This window comes from Pan paniscus, chromosome 3 (assembly GCF_029289425.2).
Source record: "Pan paniscus chromosome 3, NHGRI_mPanPan1-v2.0_pri, whole genome shotgun sequence".
Classification (NCBI taxonomy): Eukaryota; Metazoa; Chordata; class Mammalia; order Primates; family Hominidae; genus Pan; species Pan paniscus.
Genome location: NC_073252.2, coordinates 41,704,807 through 41,725,106, shown reverse-complemented (window position 1 = coordinate 41,725,106; position 20,300 = coordinate 41,704,807). Strand labels below are relative to the sequence as shown.

The 20,300-nt window shown below is 39.2% G+C and overlaps 1 protein-coding gene across 8 annotated transcripts in view; it reads right to left on the bottom strand.

Annotated features, from left to right (window-relative positions):
• The window catches only part of LIMCH1 (LIM and calponin homology domains 1), a 339,570-nt gene that overhangs the window by 159,797 nt on the left and 159,473 nt on the right, over positions 1-20,300 (bottom strand). For all 8 annotated transcript variants that reach the window (XM_024928494.4, XM_034958502.4, XM_034958506.4 and 5 more), the window contains exon 3: positions 15,818-15,887. In XM_024928494.4, the coding sequence (XP_024784262.3) occupies positions 15,818-15,887 (70 nt within the window). The remainder of the gene's footprint in view (positions 1-15,817; positions 15,888-20,300) is intronic.

Here is a 20,300-nt window from a genome sequence, read left to right as displayed (position 1 = left end):
TTTCTCCTTCTTTTCCTACTCCTGTTTGTCTTCTTCTTCATATCTTGAACCACATCACAAGAAAAAAAAATCTAGACTCTTTACCTATATTAATTAATTTACTCTTCATGAAAACCACATAAGGTAGTTACTATATTATGTCCATTTTTACAGACGAGGAAACAAACGATTGTGTTGCCTGCCAAAGATCAGCACACAACTGAAAAGCTGCAAATCCAGGATTTGAACTCAGGCCATCTCACTCTAGAATGTCAGCTCCTAGCTGCCCTGCATACCATGTCCTGAAGGAGAGCTCTTAAGAAGGCCAACTGAAGCCTATGGGGAACAGTATCCTGGTCATTCATTTCCCAAATTGTTATTGAGTGCCTACTATATACCAGGTGCAGGGAATACCCCCAACAGCCATGGTCACTGTTCCTGTCTAGTCAACATTCCTGTTGCTTTCCTAATTGCCATTTGTTATAGCTCCCAGAGAGTAAGCATGCTGAATCCATTAGAAAAGGAAACTCAAGAGTGAGTTCTTCTTCCATATCTTTATCCTTTAAACTTTATTATAGAAAACAATCGCCACTCCTCTCAGCATTAGTTGGGACTCCAGCAAGAACCAGCTAGGACTATGTATCAGCCTGGAATGCATAGTTACAGAACTAAATGGAAATGGGAAAATGAATACAACGGTGTTAGGAAGTCCCTCTCTGCCCGATGATTAGATTGAGGAGATGTATTGGCAGCTGTAAGGAGGGTGGCTTATTCTTGCCCCTTCTTCCCTTGGGAAGGTCTTCAAAATTGGAGGAGTTATGGCTGCCCAGTCACCTTCTAGTCACCTTACACAGAGAGCAGGAGAGCAGAGTGGCACATACCCTCAGGCAGGATTCCTGAGTCAAAGGCTGGCTGCTGACACTTGCAGCCTCTCGGTTTTATTTGACCTTCACCTTGTGCGGAACCCACCCGCGCAGCACAGGACAAACCCCTTCTCCCGGGACTGCTGAATCAGCCACTCTGGGAGTGGCAGGAGAGAAGTTTCAGACTCCTGAGACATTTGGTCTATTCAGCACCATGAAGAAAACGGCTGTAGCTCAGTGAGAGAATCACAATCAGGAGCTGGCTGAATAAAGGTGATAAAAATAGATTTTCCGACTCCACAAAGATGAATCATTTTGCCATAGGGATTCGCCAGGCTCTGTTTCAACCTGGTTTTCAACCCAGCCTCATAAATTTGGCTAAGGAAAATTTTCTTCCCCTAGATAACCAGTGCCATGGAACGTTTAGCATTCAGACAGGTCTGACGGGATTTTATGAGACAATTGTCCAGAAATAACCCTCATTCCTTTCCCGGCCTGCAGTAAATAGTGACTTTGAAGGACAAGGACTAAGTGGGCAAGGCTGGAGATGCAGCCCTTCCCTCCAGACTCCTCCCTGCCTCCCCAATGCCTTCCTTGCTTCTTTTCCTCCTCATTTTAAGAAATGGAAGTTTTTAAAAAGCAAAGGGGGCTGTGGAGTCAGGAGCAGAATGTGACAGGGTCTCAGGTGAAGCAGCCCCACCATGAATGCAGCCACATCTCCCCCACGACACCATGTGTTGCTGGACCACATCTTAAAAATGCAGCCAAGTTGCTTCTCATTCTCAAAATTCTCAAAAATCCTTTTTATTTTGACTAAACTAATGGAGTTATGTGTCTTGTACCACATACCGGAAAATAAAAAACAATGCTTTCCTTAGGGAATTAAAAAAAAAAAAGGCTTAATTAAAAGCAACAGGTGCTAACAGTTATCAAAGGACAAGATGAATCCACAGGAAAGTAATTTTCATATTATTTTCGCCATACTAATAAGTGAATAAAAAGTCACTTTTTTTTAAACCAAGTATTAAAGTCTAAATAGCTTCCTTCTTTCCATCATGGATACCCCTAAGCATGTATTTTTTTTATAATGAATTTTACTTACCCCCACACGTCCTCATGCTCCGCAATGAACTCCAGCCGACCCACTCTGGGAGATGGGAGGGGCATCTCTCCTGTGTGCTCCTCGTCAGCCCCAGCACAGCAGCCGAAATGCCCTTACATTTCCTTTCCCAAAACAGTCGTCACCACTGCCAACCCCTGCTCTGTCCACAAGCAGGCTGCAGCGGCTGAAATGCTGATGCAGTGAAAGGGAACTGGAAGACAGCTGATTGCCACACCTATTGGAGAGGGAGGCGGAGAAGCCCATTCCCTCTGAGGAAAAGGAATGGCATCTTCAGAAGTAGAGATGCCAGGATTGGAATTGTGCAGAGAGCTTTGTGTCAGCCACTAGCACACAGTAGGTTTGCAGTACTGTCAGGAAATCTGGATCTAGAAAAAGCACCCAAGTGGGACCCGAGGAACAAAGACTCACTCCAGTCCCAACTCTGGAACAAAGTTGCTGCCTGACTCCAGGCAAGTCACTGCCTTCTGGTCTCAGTTTCCTTATTTGTAAAATAACAATGTTTCAAAAAGTAAATCTCTAAGTGGCTTCTAGTTCTGGGATTCTAAGACCATCCTAATGTTCATGAGCATAATAAAAAGTAAACTACCATTTATTGAAAACATCCTGTGTACCATCCATCATATTAGGTATTTTATGTATATCATCTCATTTAATCCCACAATGCTGAGATGGGATTTATCAACCCCATCTTATAGATGAGGAAACTGGCAAACTCACTCCATGAATCCCCATGAAAAAAAAGGATCATCATATCCCTTCAGTGTTTTGAATTTAAATGGAGGCATTCAATCTTTGTGCCTGAAATTGAGATGACATCTGAGAATGGAATTTCTGCACTGCTGGGAGATTAATGTGTTTACAGTCCTCTGCTGGTATAATTCTGAGGTACTAGTATTTATGGTTATGGCTGTTCATGCTACTGCAAAATCCATTTTCCACCTGTTGCTTTTTATTAAACCTCCCTAAAGGACATGAACTATTTCTTTCTGCAGATTCTAAAAGCAGGATGCTGAAATATGTGAGCAGAAGCATCGTGTGCGGAGTTACCATTTGGAATTTTCAAATGCTATAAAACACAATGTTTACAACCAGTTCATCATTTATAAAAGTTTATTGGATTAATATGCCAATGGACTCACTGTTATCCTGCCATTTATTGACACAAATACATCAAGTGGTAGGCTGACATTTAATATTTATTAATAACTTCTGTATTTCCTTGCCTATTTCATAGTTTACTTGCATTATGCTCTTTTATCTTTATTGTCATTCATCCTACTTTAAGTGAACTTTTTATTTTAGAATAGTTTTTAGATTTATAGAAAGCTACAAAGATAATATGCAGAGTTTCAGTATAACTCATGTCTTACATCTTACATTCCTATGGTACATTTATATTTATCACAGTTAAGAAATAAACACTGGTACACTACTATTAACTAAATCCATGTTTTATTTGGATTTCATTAGTTTTTCCCTAATATGCTCTTTCTGTTTTAAGATCCCATCTAGAATGCCATATAATATTTAATCATTATGTCTCCTTAAGTTTTTCTGGACTTTCCTTGTTTCTCAGATGTGCCTTGCTTTTGATGGCCTTGACAGTTTTGAAGAATACTGGTCGGGTATTTTGTAGAATATCCTTCCATTTAGGTTTGTCTGATATTCTTTCCATGGCTGGGGATATAGGATTTTGTGAGGAAAAAGTACCATTCTTTTAACACTGAGGGAAAAGAGGAAAAGTACCATTCCTATATAACATTATATCAATCATCCTATTTTTTAATGTTATGTTTAAGTTAAATCAAAAACTTAAACTGAATATAGTTAAATTTTAGAAAGGAAAAATTAGATATCAAACTACTCAGAAATCTAGTATTTTATACTGTGGACAGAGTGACAGAGAGGAATTAATTTTTGTACCATTTGAGATGAAGGTAGACCTAACATTCTAGCAGAAAGCCAGCTAATTACAAGAGAGGCGTCTAGCGAGTTCTTTTGAAATGCTTGCCAAGACAAACTTCCTATAAAAACAATCCAGAGGAAGGTACGTTTTAAGAGAAGTGCTGTTTCAGCCTAGCATGGTCTCATACTTCATACATTTGGTGGTATTTTTTTCCTGTTGTCAAACAACCAAATCCCTATAAACTTGGGTTTGGAACACATGCTAAGAATTAGTTCCACAGAAAGTTATCCTCTAGGTAAGCTATAACTATGGAAAAAAAGGAGTCAGACATCGGCTGAAATATGTATTTCCTGCTATTATATATTTTTTGCTCACAGTTTGTAATTGAAGGTCTATTCCTAAGGGAAAAAAGTGAGGAACTGATGTAATGTCACAAATTCTGCTAAACGCTGTTCAACGAAAGATAAGGGAGAACAAGTGGTTTCTTTCTTCAAAGAATGGCATTTTTTGTTTTTTCGGGAACAGGAAAGGGAAAAAAAAATGAAGTTGGGGAAAAAAAAGCTTTACAGCACTGCTATATATAACCTTCCACCTCTGCAGAGACACAGAATAATTATGGAAACAAATTTGGAAAAATAGTTTGTGGTGGTGCAGAAAGAGGATATTAGACTTCAGCTAGCAAGTCTAGGCATTCAAAACACATGTGAATAAGAATTTAAGGGCTTAGCTGGCTAACCCACTGTTATGAGCTAAATTGTCTCCTCCTCCCTCCCCCAATTCGTATCTTGAACTCCTAACCCATTCTAACTCAGAATGTGACTGTAGTGACTGTAAGAAGGTAATTAAGTTATATGAGGTCATCTGAGGGGGCCCTAATCCAATACGACAGTGTCCTTATAAAAAGGCAAAATATGGACACAGATACATACAGGGAAAGACCACGTGAAGATGCAGGGAAAGGCAGCCATCTGGGAGCCAAGGAGACAGGCCTTAGAACAAACCCACTCTGATCACACCTTGATCTCAGACTTCTAACCTACAGAATTGACAAAATAAATTTCTATTATTTAAGCCACCCAATCTGTGGTACTTTGTTATGGCCATCAGAGCAAACTAATATACTCATCTAGTACTAAGAATGAAATATCAGGGGTATAAGAGAGGCTGCAGGGCACAAGATTGGATGGATATGATATCTCAATGAATTGTCAATTATATGAAGATCTTTCTTTTCTTTTCTTTTCTTTTCTTTTTTTCTTTTTTTTTTTTTTTTGTGACAGGGCCCGACTCCCATCATCCAGGCTGGAGTCCAGTGGCACATTCACAGCTCACTGCAGGCTTGACCTCCCAGGCCCAGGTGATTCTCCTACCTCAGCCTCCCAAGTAGCTGGAACTACAGGCATGCACTACCATGCCTGGCTAATTTTTTGTATTTTTAGTAAAGACAAGATTTTGCCATGTTGCCTAGGCTGGTCTTGAACTCCTGGGCTCAAGCGATCACCTGCCTTAGGCTCCCAAAGTTCTGGGATCATAGGCATGAGCCACTGCACCGGTCTTTCTGTCATGATTTTCAATTCTAAGTGCAATTGCTAATGACTTTTCCTGTAGTCTCAAACTCCTTTTTTCACTCCTTTCTCCATATCCCAGTCCCTGCCAATGTGGATCAAACACTCCAAAGACAATACTATAATTTGGAGGGGGAGGGGAACTTCATAGTGGTTATAGAAAAAAAAAAAGTCTTCATTTATACTTAAGCATAGGATTTACCTTCAAAATAATCCATCCATTAACCTAGTCCAATTTTTTGTAACTTTTTCCCTGAGTTCCAAACCAGCATTGCTAATAGTCTGCCAGACATCTGCACATGAATATCTTTTAGAGATAGCCAACTCAATATGTCCAAAAGAGAATGCATCTTTTCTTTTGGAGCTCATTTCTCATTCCCATGTTCCCATGATTCCTATTAATGGCATCAGTATCCTCCACACTGCTCAAGTCCAAAATGCAAATGTCATCTTCCTAAAATTATCTGTTGTATTTCATCAGTTCTAAGATGTACACCTTTTTTAACCTCTGAAATAAAGATGCATTTTTTTCATTGCCAGTGTCTTAGCATTGTGTCATCATTGAATTGGCAGCTTTTAAAAATGAGCTATAATTTTTAAAAATGGTGTGTGTCATCATTGATGGCATATTACATTTAGTGAAAAGTAAATCCTGTCTCCTCATCTCTAATCCCACTGCTTCTACTAAGGTTTAAGTGTCCATCCTCTCTCATTTGGACTACTTATCTTCTACTTGACTTTTATTGCTGGTATCTTGCCATAATCAGCTTTCTATACGGCCACCTCAGTTATCTGGAACACAAGATTCCCTTGTTTTCAGTGGCTTTTACTGCACACAAAATGAGTCCAAACACCCCCAGATGGCATTTCTGGTCTCAGCTTACTATTCCTGGTCCAGTTTCCAAGCATGGATTTTTTTCAGGGACTCTGCGTCCAGCTGCAGCCACTGGACCCAGTGCAAATAATGCAAATGATAGCCACTTCCAGATAAGACCCAGGTTCTTCTGACTCAGAGCCTTTCTCATTCCATGCCCTGAAGCTAGTTGTTCTTCCTCTAACTCCATGATCTTCACTATTTGTAGACGCCCTGTTCAAATCCCACCCCTTCCAAAGTTCTTAATCACAAATCAAAATTTCATCCTTGGTCTTTCTTGCATATTATACTTCATTAACATTTCACAGTCTACCTTACATTTGACCTTTCTGCTATATTTGTCTTCTAGAAAGTAGTCTCCTAAAAGGCAGGAATTATGTCTTGAAGTGGATTTTTACTTGGAAGGCAAGAGAGAGAACACATCATCTCTATTTGGTGTATACGTGCAGAAGAAAATTAGAAAAAAGTCCTTGGATGTCATGCAAGAAAGGTTATCCAAGGAAAACTGTGTTATCTTTAAAGTCCTATAAGCACAAGGAGCCCATGTTCAGGAGAATGAGAGATCTATGCCCTGGCTGCTCAATAGACGGATACAACCATTTCATTCATCGGGACAAGCAGCTTGTGAAGAGCTCCCAGAGATCCCTTCCTCCTGGCATTCAGACCCTTGTGGGACCTCCTCCCCTTGAATGTGGGCTGGGCCTAGCAACTTGCTTTTAATTAATAGAATAAGGCAGAACTGATAAAACATCACTTCAGAGATTAGGTTATAAAGGACTGTGACTTCCATCTCACTTGTTGTCTCCCTCCCTTTCTCTTTCTTTCTTTCTCTGGCCCTTCCTGCTTGCTCACTCTGATGATGCAAGCTGCAACCCTGTAAGCTGTTCTATAGAAAGACCCACATGGCAAGTAAACAAGGATGGCTTTGGCCAACAGCCTGTGAGGAACTGAATCCTGCCAATATCCACGAGTAAGCTTAGAAACGGAAGTTCTAAGCTCCCTACTCTGGCCTGGAAATGATACTGACCAACACCTTGAATGCAGCCTTGTGAGGGACCTTGAACCAGAGACCCAGCTAAGCCTTGCTCATATTCCTCACCCATGAGAACAATGAGATAATAAATGTTGTTGTTTTAAGCCACTAAGTTCTGGGGTAATTTGTTATACAGCAATTAATAACTAAAACTCTCACCAAATAAAAAAAAAAAACAGAAAGGACATAATAATCACAAGATGAGTGAAGGGACAAAAAATTCTTATTGTCTTCCCAAATACCCACAAAAGATGTGCAAGGGGACTAACTTATTGGTCTGATCCAAGCACATCAGTGAACAACCAAAAGCCAGCCTGCTCCAGTGGGCATCAGAACTCCCCTTCACCCGGTCCAACCTGCAGTGGAGAATGGCTCTTGCCATCTGACACACTTTTATCACTGTATTCACGATGTGGTCAAGCCTTTTGGTGTAGGTCATGAACCATCTGTTGCCCTGGTTTCTGAGTGTGATGTACAAAGTGAGAGATAAATGTTACTTTCGAATGTTATTCGAATGTTACTTTCACTCAGGAAGAGCCTTAAATACGTTTCTGAAGTGTTTGGATTTTATTCCACATTCAGTAGGGAGCCATATAAAATTATGAGAAGATGAGGGACACGAGATGATCTGTACATTTTTTACAAGCTAACTGTGAAGGCTGTTTCAACCAGCAGCACACAAGCCATATCAACACGGGAGGCAGTAAATAAACTTAGAATCCCCAAGTTCATATTCCACCTTTCAATTGAAGGCAGGTGGAATGCACCAAAGACCTCGTGTGTTTTGTTGTTTTTCCCTGCGGTGTGTAGTCTTTCATGGCTAGACCTACTAAAATGCTAACCATCACTCCTATGTTGGCTTGGCTTTGGCATCAAACTTGAGAGCAGCAAATTGAGCATTCCCTCTGTGTGTGGTGTGGGAACGCAACCGAGGTTTCTCATACTGTGCCAGGGATGAGGACAAAGGAAAGTGTGCCATTAAATTCCATTTTGGCTGAGAAACCTCACAGTGTCTATTCACTTCCCTCAGTGAATATGCCTTCTTCACACAGAACATCGCTTGGCTACCAGTTTTTACTTGTTCCCCTAAAGAAGGGGAGGACGACCCCTGGAGACTCCGGATCGTACCATGCAACTATTACAGAGAACACAGAGTAGCAGGAAAAACACATGAGGGTTTTTATTCCAAGCCCTTCCTTCTCCCCTACCCATGAAGGAGAATTCTGTCTTCCTGTCTCTGAGTCTTTGTTGTCCAGAATCAGAATCAGGGGCAAAAGGAGCCGAGTCTAGTTGGATTGATTTGCACTGGAAAGGGCTAACCATTAGTCATAGCAGACAAAAGGGTAAGAAGCAAGGAAGGCAAGAACTAGCACAGTGTGAGGCTCAAAGATTTGAGGTCACTGGGCGTACAGAGAGGTTTGGGAGAGTTGGCAAGTATAAGGTGTGTATGTGTGTGTGTGTGCGTGTGTGTGTGTGACAGAGAAAGACTGTAGAAGAGAAAGAGAGAGAGGAGGGCATTTAGGTAATTCTGCTGCATATTATGAACAAAATCACTCTGACTTTTTTTTTTAAGACTCCAGTAAAGAATTCTAATGCTTTCCTATGATCACTTGTTAGGTATGGCCACATGAAGCCTGATTTGATAGTGGCCATGGTAGAAACATTACATGTAGCAGTGCCTTTTTCAAAAAGGCCACTTCCTCAACTTGGTTGAATTAATAAATTTTAAATGAGAGTCTGTTTTCTAACAACTTAGGTCTCCTTAGAGGTTGATGTCTCCAAACAAATGTTCGGAAAGTGTTGAGATTCAATTCTATATCCTAGGGTCTAATGGAGAGAGTATAACACAGTAGAAAAGGCACAGACGCAGAGTTGGGCAAACCCAGGTTCAAGTACCAACTCTGCCTCTTATTAGTTGGAAAGCTGGCGACATTTCTTTGAACTTTAGAGTAAAGATACAGCAATAACAACATCACAGGTGTGTTGTAAAGATTAGGAAGGATGATCTAGCACTGCACCTGGGGCAGGGTAGGAATGTGATACGTGATGGTTATCACTGTGGTAACTTTCACCTCTAACCTCCCTCTTCCCTGCCTTGCCTGCTTCCTGGCCAAAAAAAAAAAAAAAAAAAAAAAAAAAAAAAAAAAACTTTCTTTTTTTTTTTTTAGGCGGGGTTTCGCTCTTGTAGCCCCGGCTGGAGTGCAACGGCACAATCTCGGCTCACTGCCTGGGTTCAAGCAATTCTCCTGCCTTAGCCTCCCAAGTAGCTGGGATTACGGGCACACACCACCATGCCGGGCTAATTTTTGTATTTTTAGTAGAGACAGGGTTTCACCATGTTGGCCAGGCTAATCTCGAACTCCTGACCTCAGGTGATCTACATGCCTTGGCCTCCCAAAGTGCTGGGATTACAGGTATGAGCCACCATGCCTGGCCAAAAAAACAACAATTTTAACTGGAGGAGAGACCAAGCCCACAGAACAGAACTTTAACCAGTTTTTTCTAAGGTAATCTATAAGATAAACCACTGGAGGGAAGGTAAAGTTCTAGAAGAGAAGACATTGATCAGGATGAGTTGAGGCATACCAGAGCTAATTCTTAGGAAGGATGTACAGGAAACCTTTTCTTGACAGCTAGACACCCAAAGCAGCGAGGACCCCAATTTATTGCATTGTTATCCTCCTAAAAAGATGAAGTCTGCATAAAGGCTTTTCACTCATACTACTCAGGTTAACAGCCTTGTATGTCCAGTTTTGTCCAAAACAATATTTTTAATCTTCTCATAATGTGGAAATCACTACAGCTCTTTCATCACTTCCCCTACTCTGATCTCACTCGATGAAATGGCAACTGTTCTGATGTCAGTTTTCATAAAATAAAGCAGATAACTTTTGAGAGCTTCCTAAAGTCTAAAGAACTTATGGAAACTTACATTTTTTTCCATGGCAGGAAGCTCTAACCATATTTGAAATCTTATCTTTAATTAGAGAAAAGTACATCCTTTTCCCCAAAATGCGTTTCTGAGTGGGTTAGGGTTACTGAATGGTAGGATCATCTGACCAGTCACATTCCTGCTTCTGCTTCTGACCTTCAGCTAGCGTCCAATTTCCATCGTTCATCAGGCTAAGAAGTGATACATGAAGTAAGGCCTTTCACAGAGCTCAGAAAGATATTTTGTAGGTATTGGCCGACAGAAAGAAAAAAAAGAGATGAACTTAAAAAATGAGTTTTTGCCTTCCTCTCTTTTTCAAAAAAGGTAAAATAATCTGTCATTAAAATGTGTCCCATCTTCAACTGGGAACAGTGGATATGTAATAACCAAGGAGAGGGGTGGCCAGGGCTCGGGATCCATCTCATCTTTTACTGTTTGTCTAACGTGGGGCAAATAACTTCCCTTTATGGACCCACATGTCCTCATCTGCAAAACAAACACATCTAAGATGTCCTTCTAAGATACATCTAAGATGTAAAATTGTCTTTTCCTCAGATCACTTTTATCCTTATAGACCCATGGAAAAATCAAACAGTATTTCATGACAACTCTAAGAAGGTTCAGCACTCAGGGGCAGAATCCGCAAATATCACCTATTTCCAATTATACTTCACATGTGCATATGTGCACACACGACGGCTGTCACAATTCAAATCTGTGCAAGAAAAGGCTTAATCCCCAAACTCCTATCATAAGCAAAGATTTCATACATTCATGGCTTTTGCACAAAACCTAAAGCTCCTGGGATGAAACAACATTTAGCATGATCTCTGATGACCACTAAATTGAGTTTCAAGATGTGGCTCGCTAGTACAATACTGATGAGCTAGCAGACTGAAGTGCAGCGTTTTTAAAAAAAACCTTTGGTATGCCAAGACCTAAATTTGAGGACTTTCTCTCTGGCAGCAGCAAACAGTATCACTAACACCTAAAAGAGAATGCAAGCATCTGCAGGCAGTCACCACACGGCTTCATATGTCAGCAATCGTTGCAGAAGAAATGCAGACCCGGATCCAGGGTCTTTGCATTCTTGCCAGGAAATGATTTTCAACTACTTTGTTTTAACACCTTCACCCCTGAATTCTTTGTAACCACAGCTTAACTCAGGGGCTAAAATACACCTATTCATGCCTTTGTAAATCTACATATGTTTATAATTTGAGATTGCTATGTGAAAACACACTTTTTTATTTATCTTCAAGTCAAGCAGCTGGGCCATCTTAATGGATTGGCTTCTCAACACTAGCCCATTAAGACACACGGGCATGGGTTCCAGGCATAGAAAACCCTCTGGCCACATTTCTCAGATCTCTATGGCCCCTGCTACTATGGACTTCTTGATCAATAGACGGTCAGTGGCCCGTCAACCCCTGACAAAGTGAAAAAACCAACCTGATGTATTCAGAAGTATTTCAGGGATTTTTCTATCTGCCCTTTCCTGACTGTCATGAATATTTGGAAGAAGAAAATATTATTTGAAAAATACCCTCACACAAAGGCTGCATCTCTACTAACAAGATGACCTCTGCCATCTTCAAACCTATTAATTATTTGAGGTTTCCTATGTCTCCCCTGAAAATAAGAGAATTAATGTATTTTAATCCTCAACTTTTTATATTGAAAAATTTCAAACCTACCAAAAGGTTGCAAGAATAGTAGCATGACCCCCGTACGCCCTTTATCTAGAGACAGTATTTTGCCACATTTCCACCCTTCCTCCCTTTCTTCCTCCCTCCCTTCCTTCCTTTCCTTCCTTCTTATCTCTATGTGTATATGAAATTAAATATTATGTACCCAGACTTTTTTGCTAAACATATTGAGGATTGGTTGTATACATCATGACATTTCATTTCAAAATACTCCAGCATATATATTTGCCATCTAAGATCAATAGTATTCTCCTATATACACAAAGATAGCTATCGCATACAGGAAATCCAACACTGAGAGAATACTATTATCTAATACTCAATTTATATTCAAATTTCCCTAATTGTCTCAATAATGTCTATTATAGTTGCGTTTTCCCAACTAAGGATCATGCACTGCATGAGGCTGTCATATTTCCTTAGTCATCTTTAATCTACGACAGTTTTCCAGCCTTTTGGGGATGGGGCAGTATTTTTTTTTTTTTTTTTTTTTTTTTTGAGACGGAGTCTCGCTCTGTCGCCCAGGCAGGAGTGCAGTGGCGCAATCTTGGCTCACTGCAAGCTCCGCCTCCCGGGTTCACGCCATTCTCCTGCCTCAGCCTCCTGAGTAGCTGGGACTACAGGCGCCCATCACCGCGCCTGGCTAATTTTTTGTATTTTTAGTAGAGACGGAGTTTTACCGTGGTCGCAATCTCCTGACATCGTGATCCGCCCGCCTCGGCCTCCCAAAGTGCTGGGATTACAGGCATGAGCCACCACCACGCCCGGCCGAGGACGGGGCAGTATTTTTAATGACGCTGACAGTAGTGAAGAGGACAGGCCAGCTGTTTTGCAGTATGTCCCTTAATGTGGATTTGTCGTATTGTTTCCTGAGAACTGTTGTGATTTCTTAGTGCATCACCAGGACATCTAACATCATTTGGACCCATTATAGATATCGGTAAGTTTGATCATGGCCAACTACTTAAAGACATAGTGTCTTGACATGAATACGAAACCATTTGCAGGCCTTTAATTTCAAACTGTTAACCATAGTTATTCAAAATCTTACTTTCCAAAATATATTTCAGAACAGAGCTACTTTTATCTCTCTCGAGTATTAACTCATTTTCTCCTATACCAGGGGATATTCTCTGTATTCTATAATAAAAGATCATAATGGACTATAAATACTAAAGGTTTCACAAAGGAGGCTGTTTTGCGTTAGATCTTTAGTTTTATTTAATTTATTTTATTTTTTAACTTAAAAGATGTGTTAGTCTGTGTTAGATCTTGATGGACAAATATAATTTTGTCAAGAAGAGCAGGAGGAAAGCACTCAATGAATAACACATGTCACAAGAAAAGGCACCATTCATGGGAGTGAAGAGTGTTTGCAGAACTGTGAGTCAACTATTATAGTCCAGGCAAGAGATGAGGATGGCCTGCTCTGGGGCAGTGGCCAAGGAAATGCAGACAAGTAGACAAATGGGAAAATTCTTTGATAGCTGAACTGGTGCAACTGCATGTCTATGATGCCTTCACTTACATTGGGAAATAGGTGCACGGGACTGGTGATGCAAGTCCCATTTGAATATGTTAAGTTTGAGGTGCCAGTAGGATACCGAGATGAAACTGTCCAATAGACAGAACACGAGGTCTGGAGTTCAGGAGAGAGTACTTGATGAGAAATGCTGCGTTGGGTCAATATCATGGAGAGCTGAAGTCATGGACACAGTCAAGAATATGAGCATAGAAAGGGAGGCACAGGCATGACGCGAGAACCCTGGAAGTACATGAACATAACAGGGGGTTGCGGGATGGCGATCTGTTTCCCACCAGGGCCACAAGTGCTCTGGTTTTTGTGGAAATGTTGATCTGAAGGCAACTGGAGCAAAGGAAAAGAGTTTGACCAGATTTGTAGATTCAGGAGTCACTAGTGAATGGGTTACTAGGTGACTTTACTTAAGAAAGTATTTTTTTGGACTAAAGATGATAAATTAGTTAAGAAAATATAAATGATACAGGGTGACGGTAAGCGGGGGAGGTGTTCATTGAAAAGGGGCAAAAAAAAAAAGCGATAGCAAGGACAAAGTGAAAAGGAAATCCAAATGAAAAAAGAAAGTAGAGGAATACTAGTCAAGAACATAAATAGAAGGAAAGAAGATGAGGTCACCTTGTCTTCTTGTATCAAGTTGCCCAAATGCTCCAAGACAGAGGCAATATGTGAGAAACAACATTTGATCCATGATAGGAAATAATATAAAGACAAATGCATGTGCCCCTAACAGTTAATTTTACTAAAATTATTTATGATTTCCATTTTAAATTGAGGTTTTGAAACCCTCTTCTCTTTAGCTACTGGACTGGGAGTGACTTGTTTCTCCTCATCTGGATTTTCCTGGGGCCTTCCTTAGTTTTATGCTGCAAATTTTGCTTCTATAACATTAAACCCCAGAGCTCCAAGGTCCAGAGTTGCCATAGGCTTAGGGACAAACAGATGTTCATCAGGATCATTAAGACCTTGGCTTTAACATTTGGAAGAGGTGAATTTACTAAATGTTTTAAAATAATTGATATATGTATACACTGATATATAATACTTATATATTATTTATTTTATAGAACTATTCAAATATATTCCTTCCAAATATATGTATCTATCTCGATATTAACTAACTTATTTGGTTACATGATTCTGAAGAACAAAATTAGAAAGATTTTTAACGACTAATCACCAGCTCACTACCAACCAATATGGGGAATAAAATGCATCCACAGAAATAGCAGTTCTTAAAGAAAACATCTATTTCATTCACCTTGCTGAAACCATGTACCTTCCTACAAGGACCCCCCACAATTCTCAAACACAATTGGTTTTTTGTCACATCTAATTTCAATTAGTCATCGTGATATGGCTAAGAAGCTTTTTAACAACAATCAGTAAGGTCTACGTAGGATTCTGCTTAAATTCTTGACATTCTTCTCATTGCTTTCTGCAAAACTACATGCGCAGAAGGCGATCACAATGGAAACAATCAGTGAGTCATTACCGAGCTACATACTTCCTCTGCTCTGTGCGTGTGTGTGTGCGCGCGTGTGCACGCACGCACACATATGCCAATTCCTTCCAAAACTAAGAGTTGATTGTCTTCCTGATCTTCTACTTCTTTCCTTTTTCTACACAAAGGCAACATCGATGAAGCAATTAAAATCAGTTGCCAAGAATTATAAGACATATCAGTGCATGAAAAAAATATTCTGCTTCTAACCACATATGAACATGTAAGTTTTAGATTTTATGTGGATAGGTTCAGAAGGGCAAGGATTCTGCTTAAACAGTTCTCCAGATGACGTTAGACCACCTTAGTGCCCCAGTATGTCTTCAGGATAGTTGGTCTACAATTGTGGTATTTCAACCCAAGTAGATTATAATATTGAAAACAGCAATTTATTATAAAACTACTGTTTTCTTTTAAAATTCTCTTTCTACCTCCCCTACCCTCCATTCTAGGGGAATGCAGTGATGAACTGAAATGAGAAAACGTAATTAAAATCACATTCCTTCCCCAAGGGTCAACCTAATTATCAGCCTCTCACCCCAAAACAAATTTAGCTCTTTGAGAATGAAGGTCCTTATCACTCATGGAAAAAACACAAACAAAGATTAACATGCCATTTAGGCATGACTGCAATCTTTCATTTTAAGTGACCTCTTCGTTTAATGGATTCAATGCGTTCTCATTCAAGTGGAATATATATTGCAGGAGAGAACTGTAATAAATGGTGCTGTCATGACCCCTAGGTTAGAGCAAAGGAATATTGGAAAATAAATCTCAATTCCACATACTCACCAGTCCTGCAATGGGGGTAGGCAATCTATTGATCTTTTTAACAAGTCCTGGCTTTATAGCATTCAGCAACCTGTCATGAAAAAGGCAGAATGTCAAGTGAGACATAAAGCAAGATGGATCACACAAATCACCTTTATCCGGGGCTACAGCTAAATTGCTGGATAGGAAAAGCAGTGAATTTAAAGCATATAGTAAATCTCAATAATCTATCAGCCTTCATGCATATAAGTGAAGAGCTTTGCCAATATCAAGTTGGTCCATGGCAGGTGAAGTTTTAGAATTTAGAAATGTTGAGAGATGAGAAAAGGTAGAGACTGAGGAGGGCTTCAAGGAAAAGGACAAAGGGGAGAGCTGGATTGAGGTTGTGAGGGAATTATCTGGAACTGGAACCAGGTATTACAACTCAGGTAAGGCTTGTTGCCAATTTTCCTGGCTAAGACATGGGTCTCTCCAGGGATGCACTAAATTCAAAGACCAGTATCTATCTTTACAAATCATTTGCCAAGACAAATTCTAAGTCAGACCCTACTTGCTCTTTGAGAAGAGTGGCTTTTTCAATGTGGTTGAGTTTCACTTTAAAAAGGGAAGAATATGTTTAATAAGAGGTTAGCCAATAATATTCTGAAGATTTTAAACAAGGCTAACCAAGAGTCCCTAGGTACAAAAGATATTTGAGCAAAAGATTTTCAGCTAAAGATTGAAATTATATAACAATGGTTACACAAGCAAGGGAATGCAAGAGAAACAACTATCATTGCCTGTTTTCAGGACATAAAAACCCAGAGTGAAGAGAAACAAGGAAAGCAACTTATAAAATTAAAATATGGTTAGCACCAGGGTAATTGGGTAAAGTGTAGTATTTGCAAAGTAGGTTATTCATAAATAAGTGATTGAAGGTAAGGGGCTGTAGAATGTAGAATGTTATTTCCACGTTCGGGAATCAGGCAATTAGGTAACTTAGAATACTGTGCAAAGAGAAACTTAGGGTAGGAGTGTATCATAATTGAGAGGTCAACAAACTACAATCCATGAGCCAAATCTGGTCCAACACCTGTACTTATAAATAAAGTCTTACTGGAACACGAATATAACCATCCTCATTCATTTACATATTGTCTATGGCTACTTTTGTGCTACAACTGCAGAGTTGAGTAGTTACAATGGAGACCTGAGGGGCCACAAAGCATAAAATCTTTACTATTTGATGCTTTATGGAAAAAGTTTGCTGACCTCTGTTAAAATTCATGCAATCCAAGGTTATAACAAATTATAAAGAACCTGTGCTTGCCAGATTTCTACAGATCAGTAACAAAAATTTTTCAAATGGTTTAATAGTCTTGAATTTAGACTATCTTTGACTTTGATACCACTATATATTCATATGTTGAGAAATGTCCCTACAGTGATTGTGACAGACAGGATATTCCATTTTTGCATGCAAGATTAATTGGCTGTTCTCGGTAATTTTCACTGCAATTCCAACATGCTGCTACCAAGAGGCGGTACTCAGAGTGCACAAGTGCTGTTTTGCCCATGGAGAGCCAAGCTGGCTGCTCTTTTCATGAATGCACTTATTTTTTAACCATAAATTTAACCTTTTAAAAATGCTTCTTTATAACTTATTTTGGAATTATTGGTTTTACCAGTTGGAAGGCAATTTATTCACTCTCCTCATTTTATAGTTCAGAAAATTGAGGCCTGGTGAAGTCTGAATTGCAGTCTGAGTGACTTCCCCAGAGCTGGTTAGTAGCACACTCAGGCCCAGAACCCAAATTTCTTAGATCAGTGCATTCTCTCAGGTGGTGTAAATATCCCAAATCTTCTGGTTTAAAATACACAGATAGATATGATATCTCCAAAGCCACATTTTTAAATGTACAAAATTCTTTTTCTCGCTACTTTTGCTTTTCTCAGATACATTACTTTTCTTACTAGTTTTTAACAGTGTCATTTTAAACTGAATTTTAAGATAATATTTTTGTACAGTTGTTGACAACTCAAAAGCATCAAAAGGATATACAGTAAAATATCTCACTGTCACCTTTGTACCACAGGACTCCTGCCTACTCTCTGAAGGCAACCTGAAAGACTTTCCAGAGGAGAATTTATAAAAAATATATAGAATTTAAAAATACATATGTGTAGCATATAGTACACACTGTCCTACACCTTGTTTTTCACTTAACAATATATTTTGGAGGTTGAACAATTTACCTTGGAGACCCCTTATCCATACATATGGAGCTATGCCCTTTTCAATAGCTGTGGACCACTGATGACTGCAGAGCTGACAGATCAACCACTCTGTCTAATAGTTTTAGATTTTTCTAATAAGATGAAATGCCTTTGCTACCAGACAGACTGAGATCTGAGTTTTGTTGTTAATTAGGCAAAGTAGAAAAAATAACAAAATGTCCTACCCCAAAATTCATTATTTTAAAATTATCTTTTAAAGAGGTATGCTTTTTGTCCTCTATATCTAAGAACTATATTAATATTTTTAGCAATCATGGCCTCAAAACTCCTCTTTTCTATATATTGAGATTTTTAAGCTGTTTTTAATATTTCATGGTATTCATCCTTTGTAAAAATTACACTTATATGGCAGAATCTTCCCTATCACATAAAGGGAAGATTGGAAAAAATCAATCAATCAATCAACTGACCTATAACACTAGGCCTTACTTAAAAGAAGCAGAAACTATGATTTCTCTCACAATGTTTTACCATAAATTAAAAAATAAAAAGCCATAATGTTCACTTTCAAGACTAAGACAGCTGTATTTTTTTTTCAGGTAAACACTGCTCCAATCCAGTGTTCTGTTTATAATACTCAACAATAAAAGATAACATTGAATTCACATTGTTGAAATGCCCAACACCTGCTTATCTTGTATTTTGTGTTAAATCAAGGACATTTTTTGTGTGAGAGATTTTTTGAGTAAGAGTCAAGGATATTCACTTGCAATTTTATTAAAAACCACTATGCCATCCTATATAAGTTAAAATATAAATATTTTCAGTAAATACTTATTGATGACATGCTTTGAAGTGATTATGCTGATGATATGTTATATTTATATAACTTCTGAGGTGCATTATTTCCCAAAAGTCCTGCCCTGTAGAGATAGGTCATGTATGTGTCCCACCATTTTTGTAGAAGAAAAAATGAACCCCAAACAGATATGAAGATTTCCCAGAGACATGCACAGCTAATCTGAAGCACAGCTGGGACAGTTTTCACCTCTTAGGCCATTTTATTTCACAGTTTGGTGCTTTAGAAAGTCCAACGTCAGTATGTGTCATCAAAGCATAATTCGAGACAAAACACAAAAATCAAAAACCCAAACAAATACTACCTAAATACAATGAGATAATATCAACACCAGGTGGGAATAAAAGGAAAATGGAAGAGAGTGTCTGTTGGTGAAGTATAAGACACATAGGATCCAAGTTCCACCTACAGATGATCTGCAACCTCATCCAGAGGAAAGGAGGCTGTCATCCACTTGGAGGAATATCTCCACTCAGCAGAACCCTATGCCAACTTCCTGCCTGTGGTTCCCAAAACATACAGCTAAAGGTCTTAACAGGTAGTCTGCTCTCTGGTAGGAGATCATCTTCGTATTCATCAAAAGATGAATTTTCTGGAAAATTAGCATAATCCTAGACAACAAAACTATTAGGCATTTGTACCATCCCATGTCTTCTGTGCTAAATATACCCACAACTACAAATAAAAATAAAGAAAATTTTAAAATGTCAAAAATGTAAGAGCCAATGAGAAGGAACTATTTTCAGATATTTACTGTTTATCCAATATTCTTGATCAAGTGCCTGCTATGTGTTGTCCACTATTCTAGGCACAGGAAGGGCAACAGTGAACAAGACAAGCAAAGTTCTTGTTCTTTGGAATTTGTAATCTTGGTACAGTGAGTGGATGGGGCAGCGGGGGGAACAGAAAACAGGTAAATAAATAAGAAGAAAATTTCAGATAGCACACAAGTAGGCCACGCAGTAGTACTCTAATTGTATGGTCTGAAGGCTGCTAGGGAGGTCATATTTGAGAAAAAAGTTGAATGATACAAAGGAACAAGAGACTTTAGCCAACGAGAGACTGGAGGACAAGCATTCCAGGCAGACTGAACAGTCAGCAGAAAGGCTTTGAGGTAGGAGTAGACTTGGTATATTCAAGGAACAACCAGAAGGCCAATGTAGCTGAGGAGAGTGAGTAGAAGGAAGAGGTCTGGGACAAGATGGCCAAGGTGTAAGCAAAATCCAGGCCCAGGTAAGACATCTAGATTTTTTATCTTAAGTTCAATGTGAAGCATAAGAAGATTCGTAAAACAGAGACTGAGATAATCTGATTTATATTTTTAAAACATCACTGTTTGCAAATCGGTAAAAAATAAAGTTACAACTACATGCATATAGAAAATTTCTGCTTATTAAAAATCATAGGTATCAGAGAGCATAGATAAAA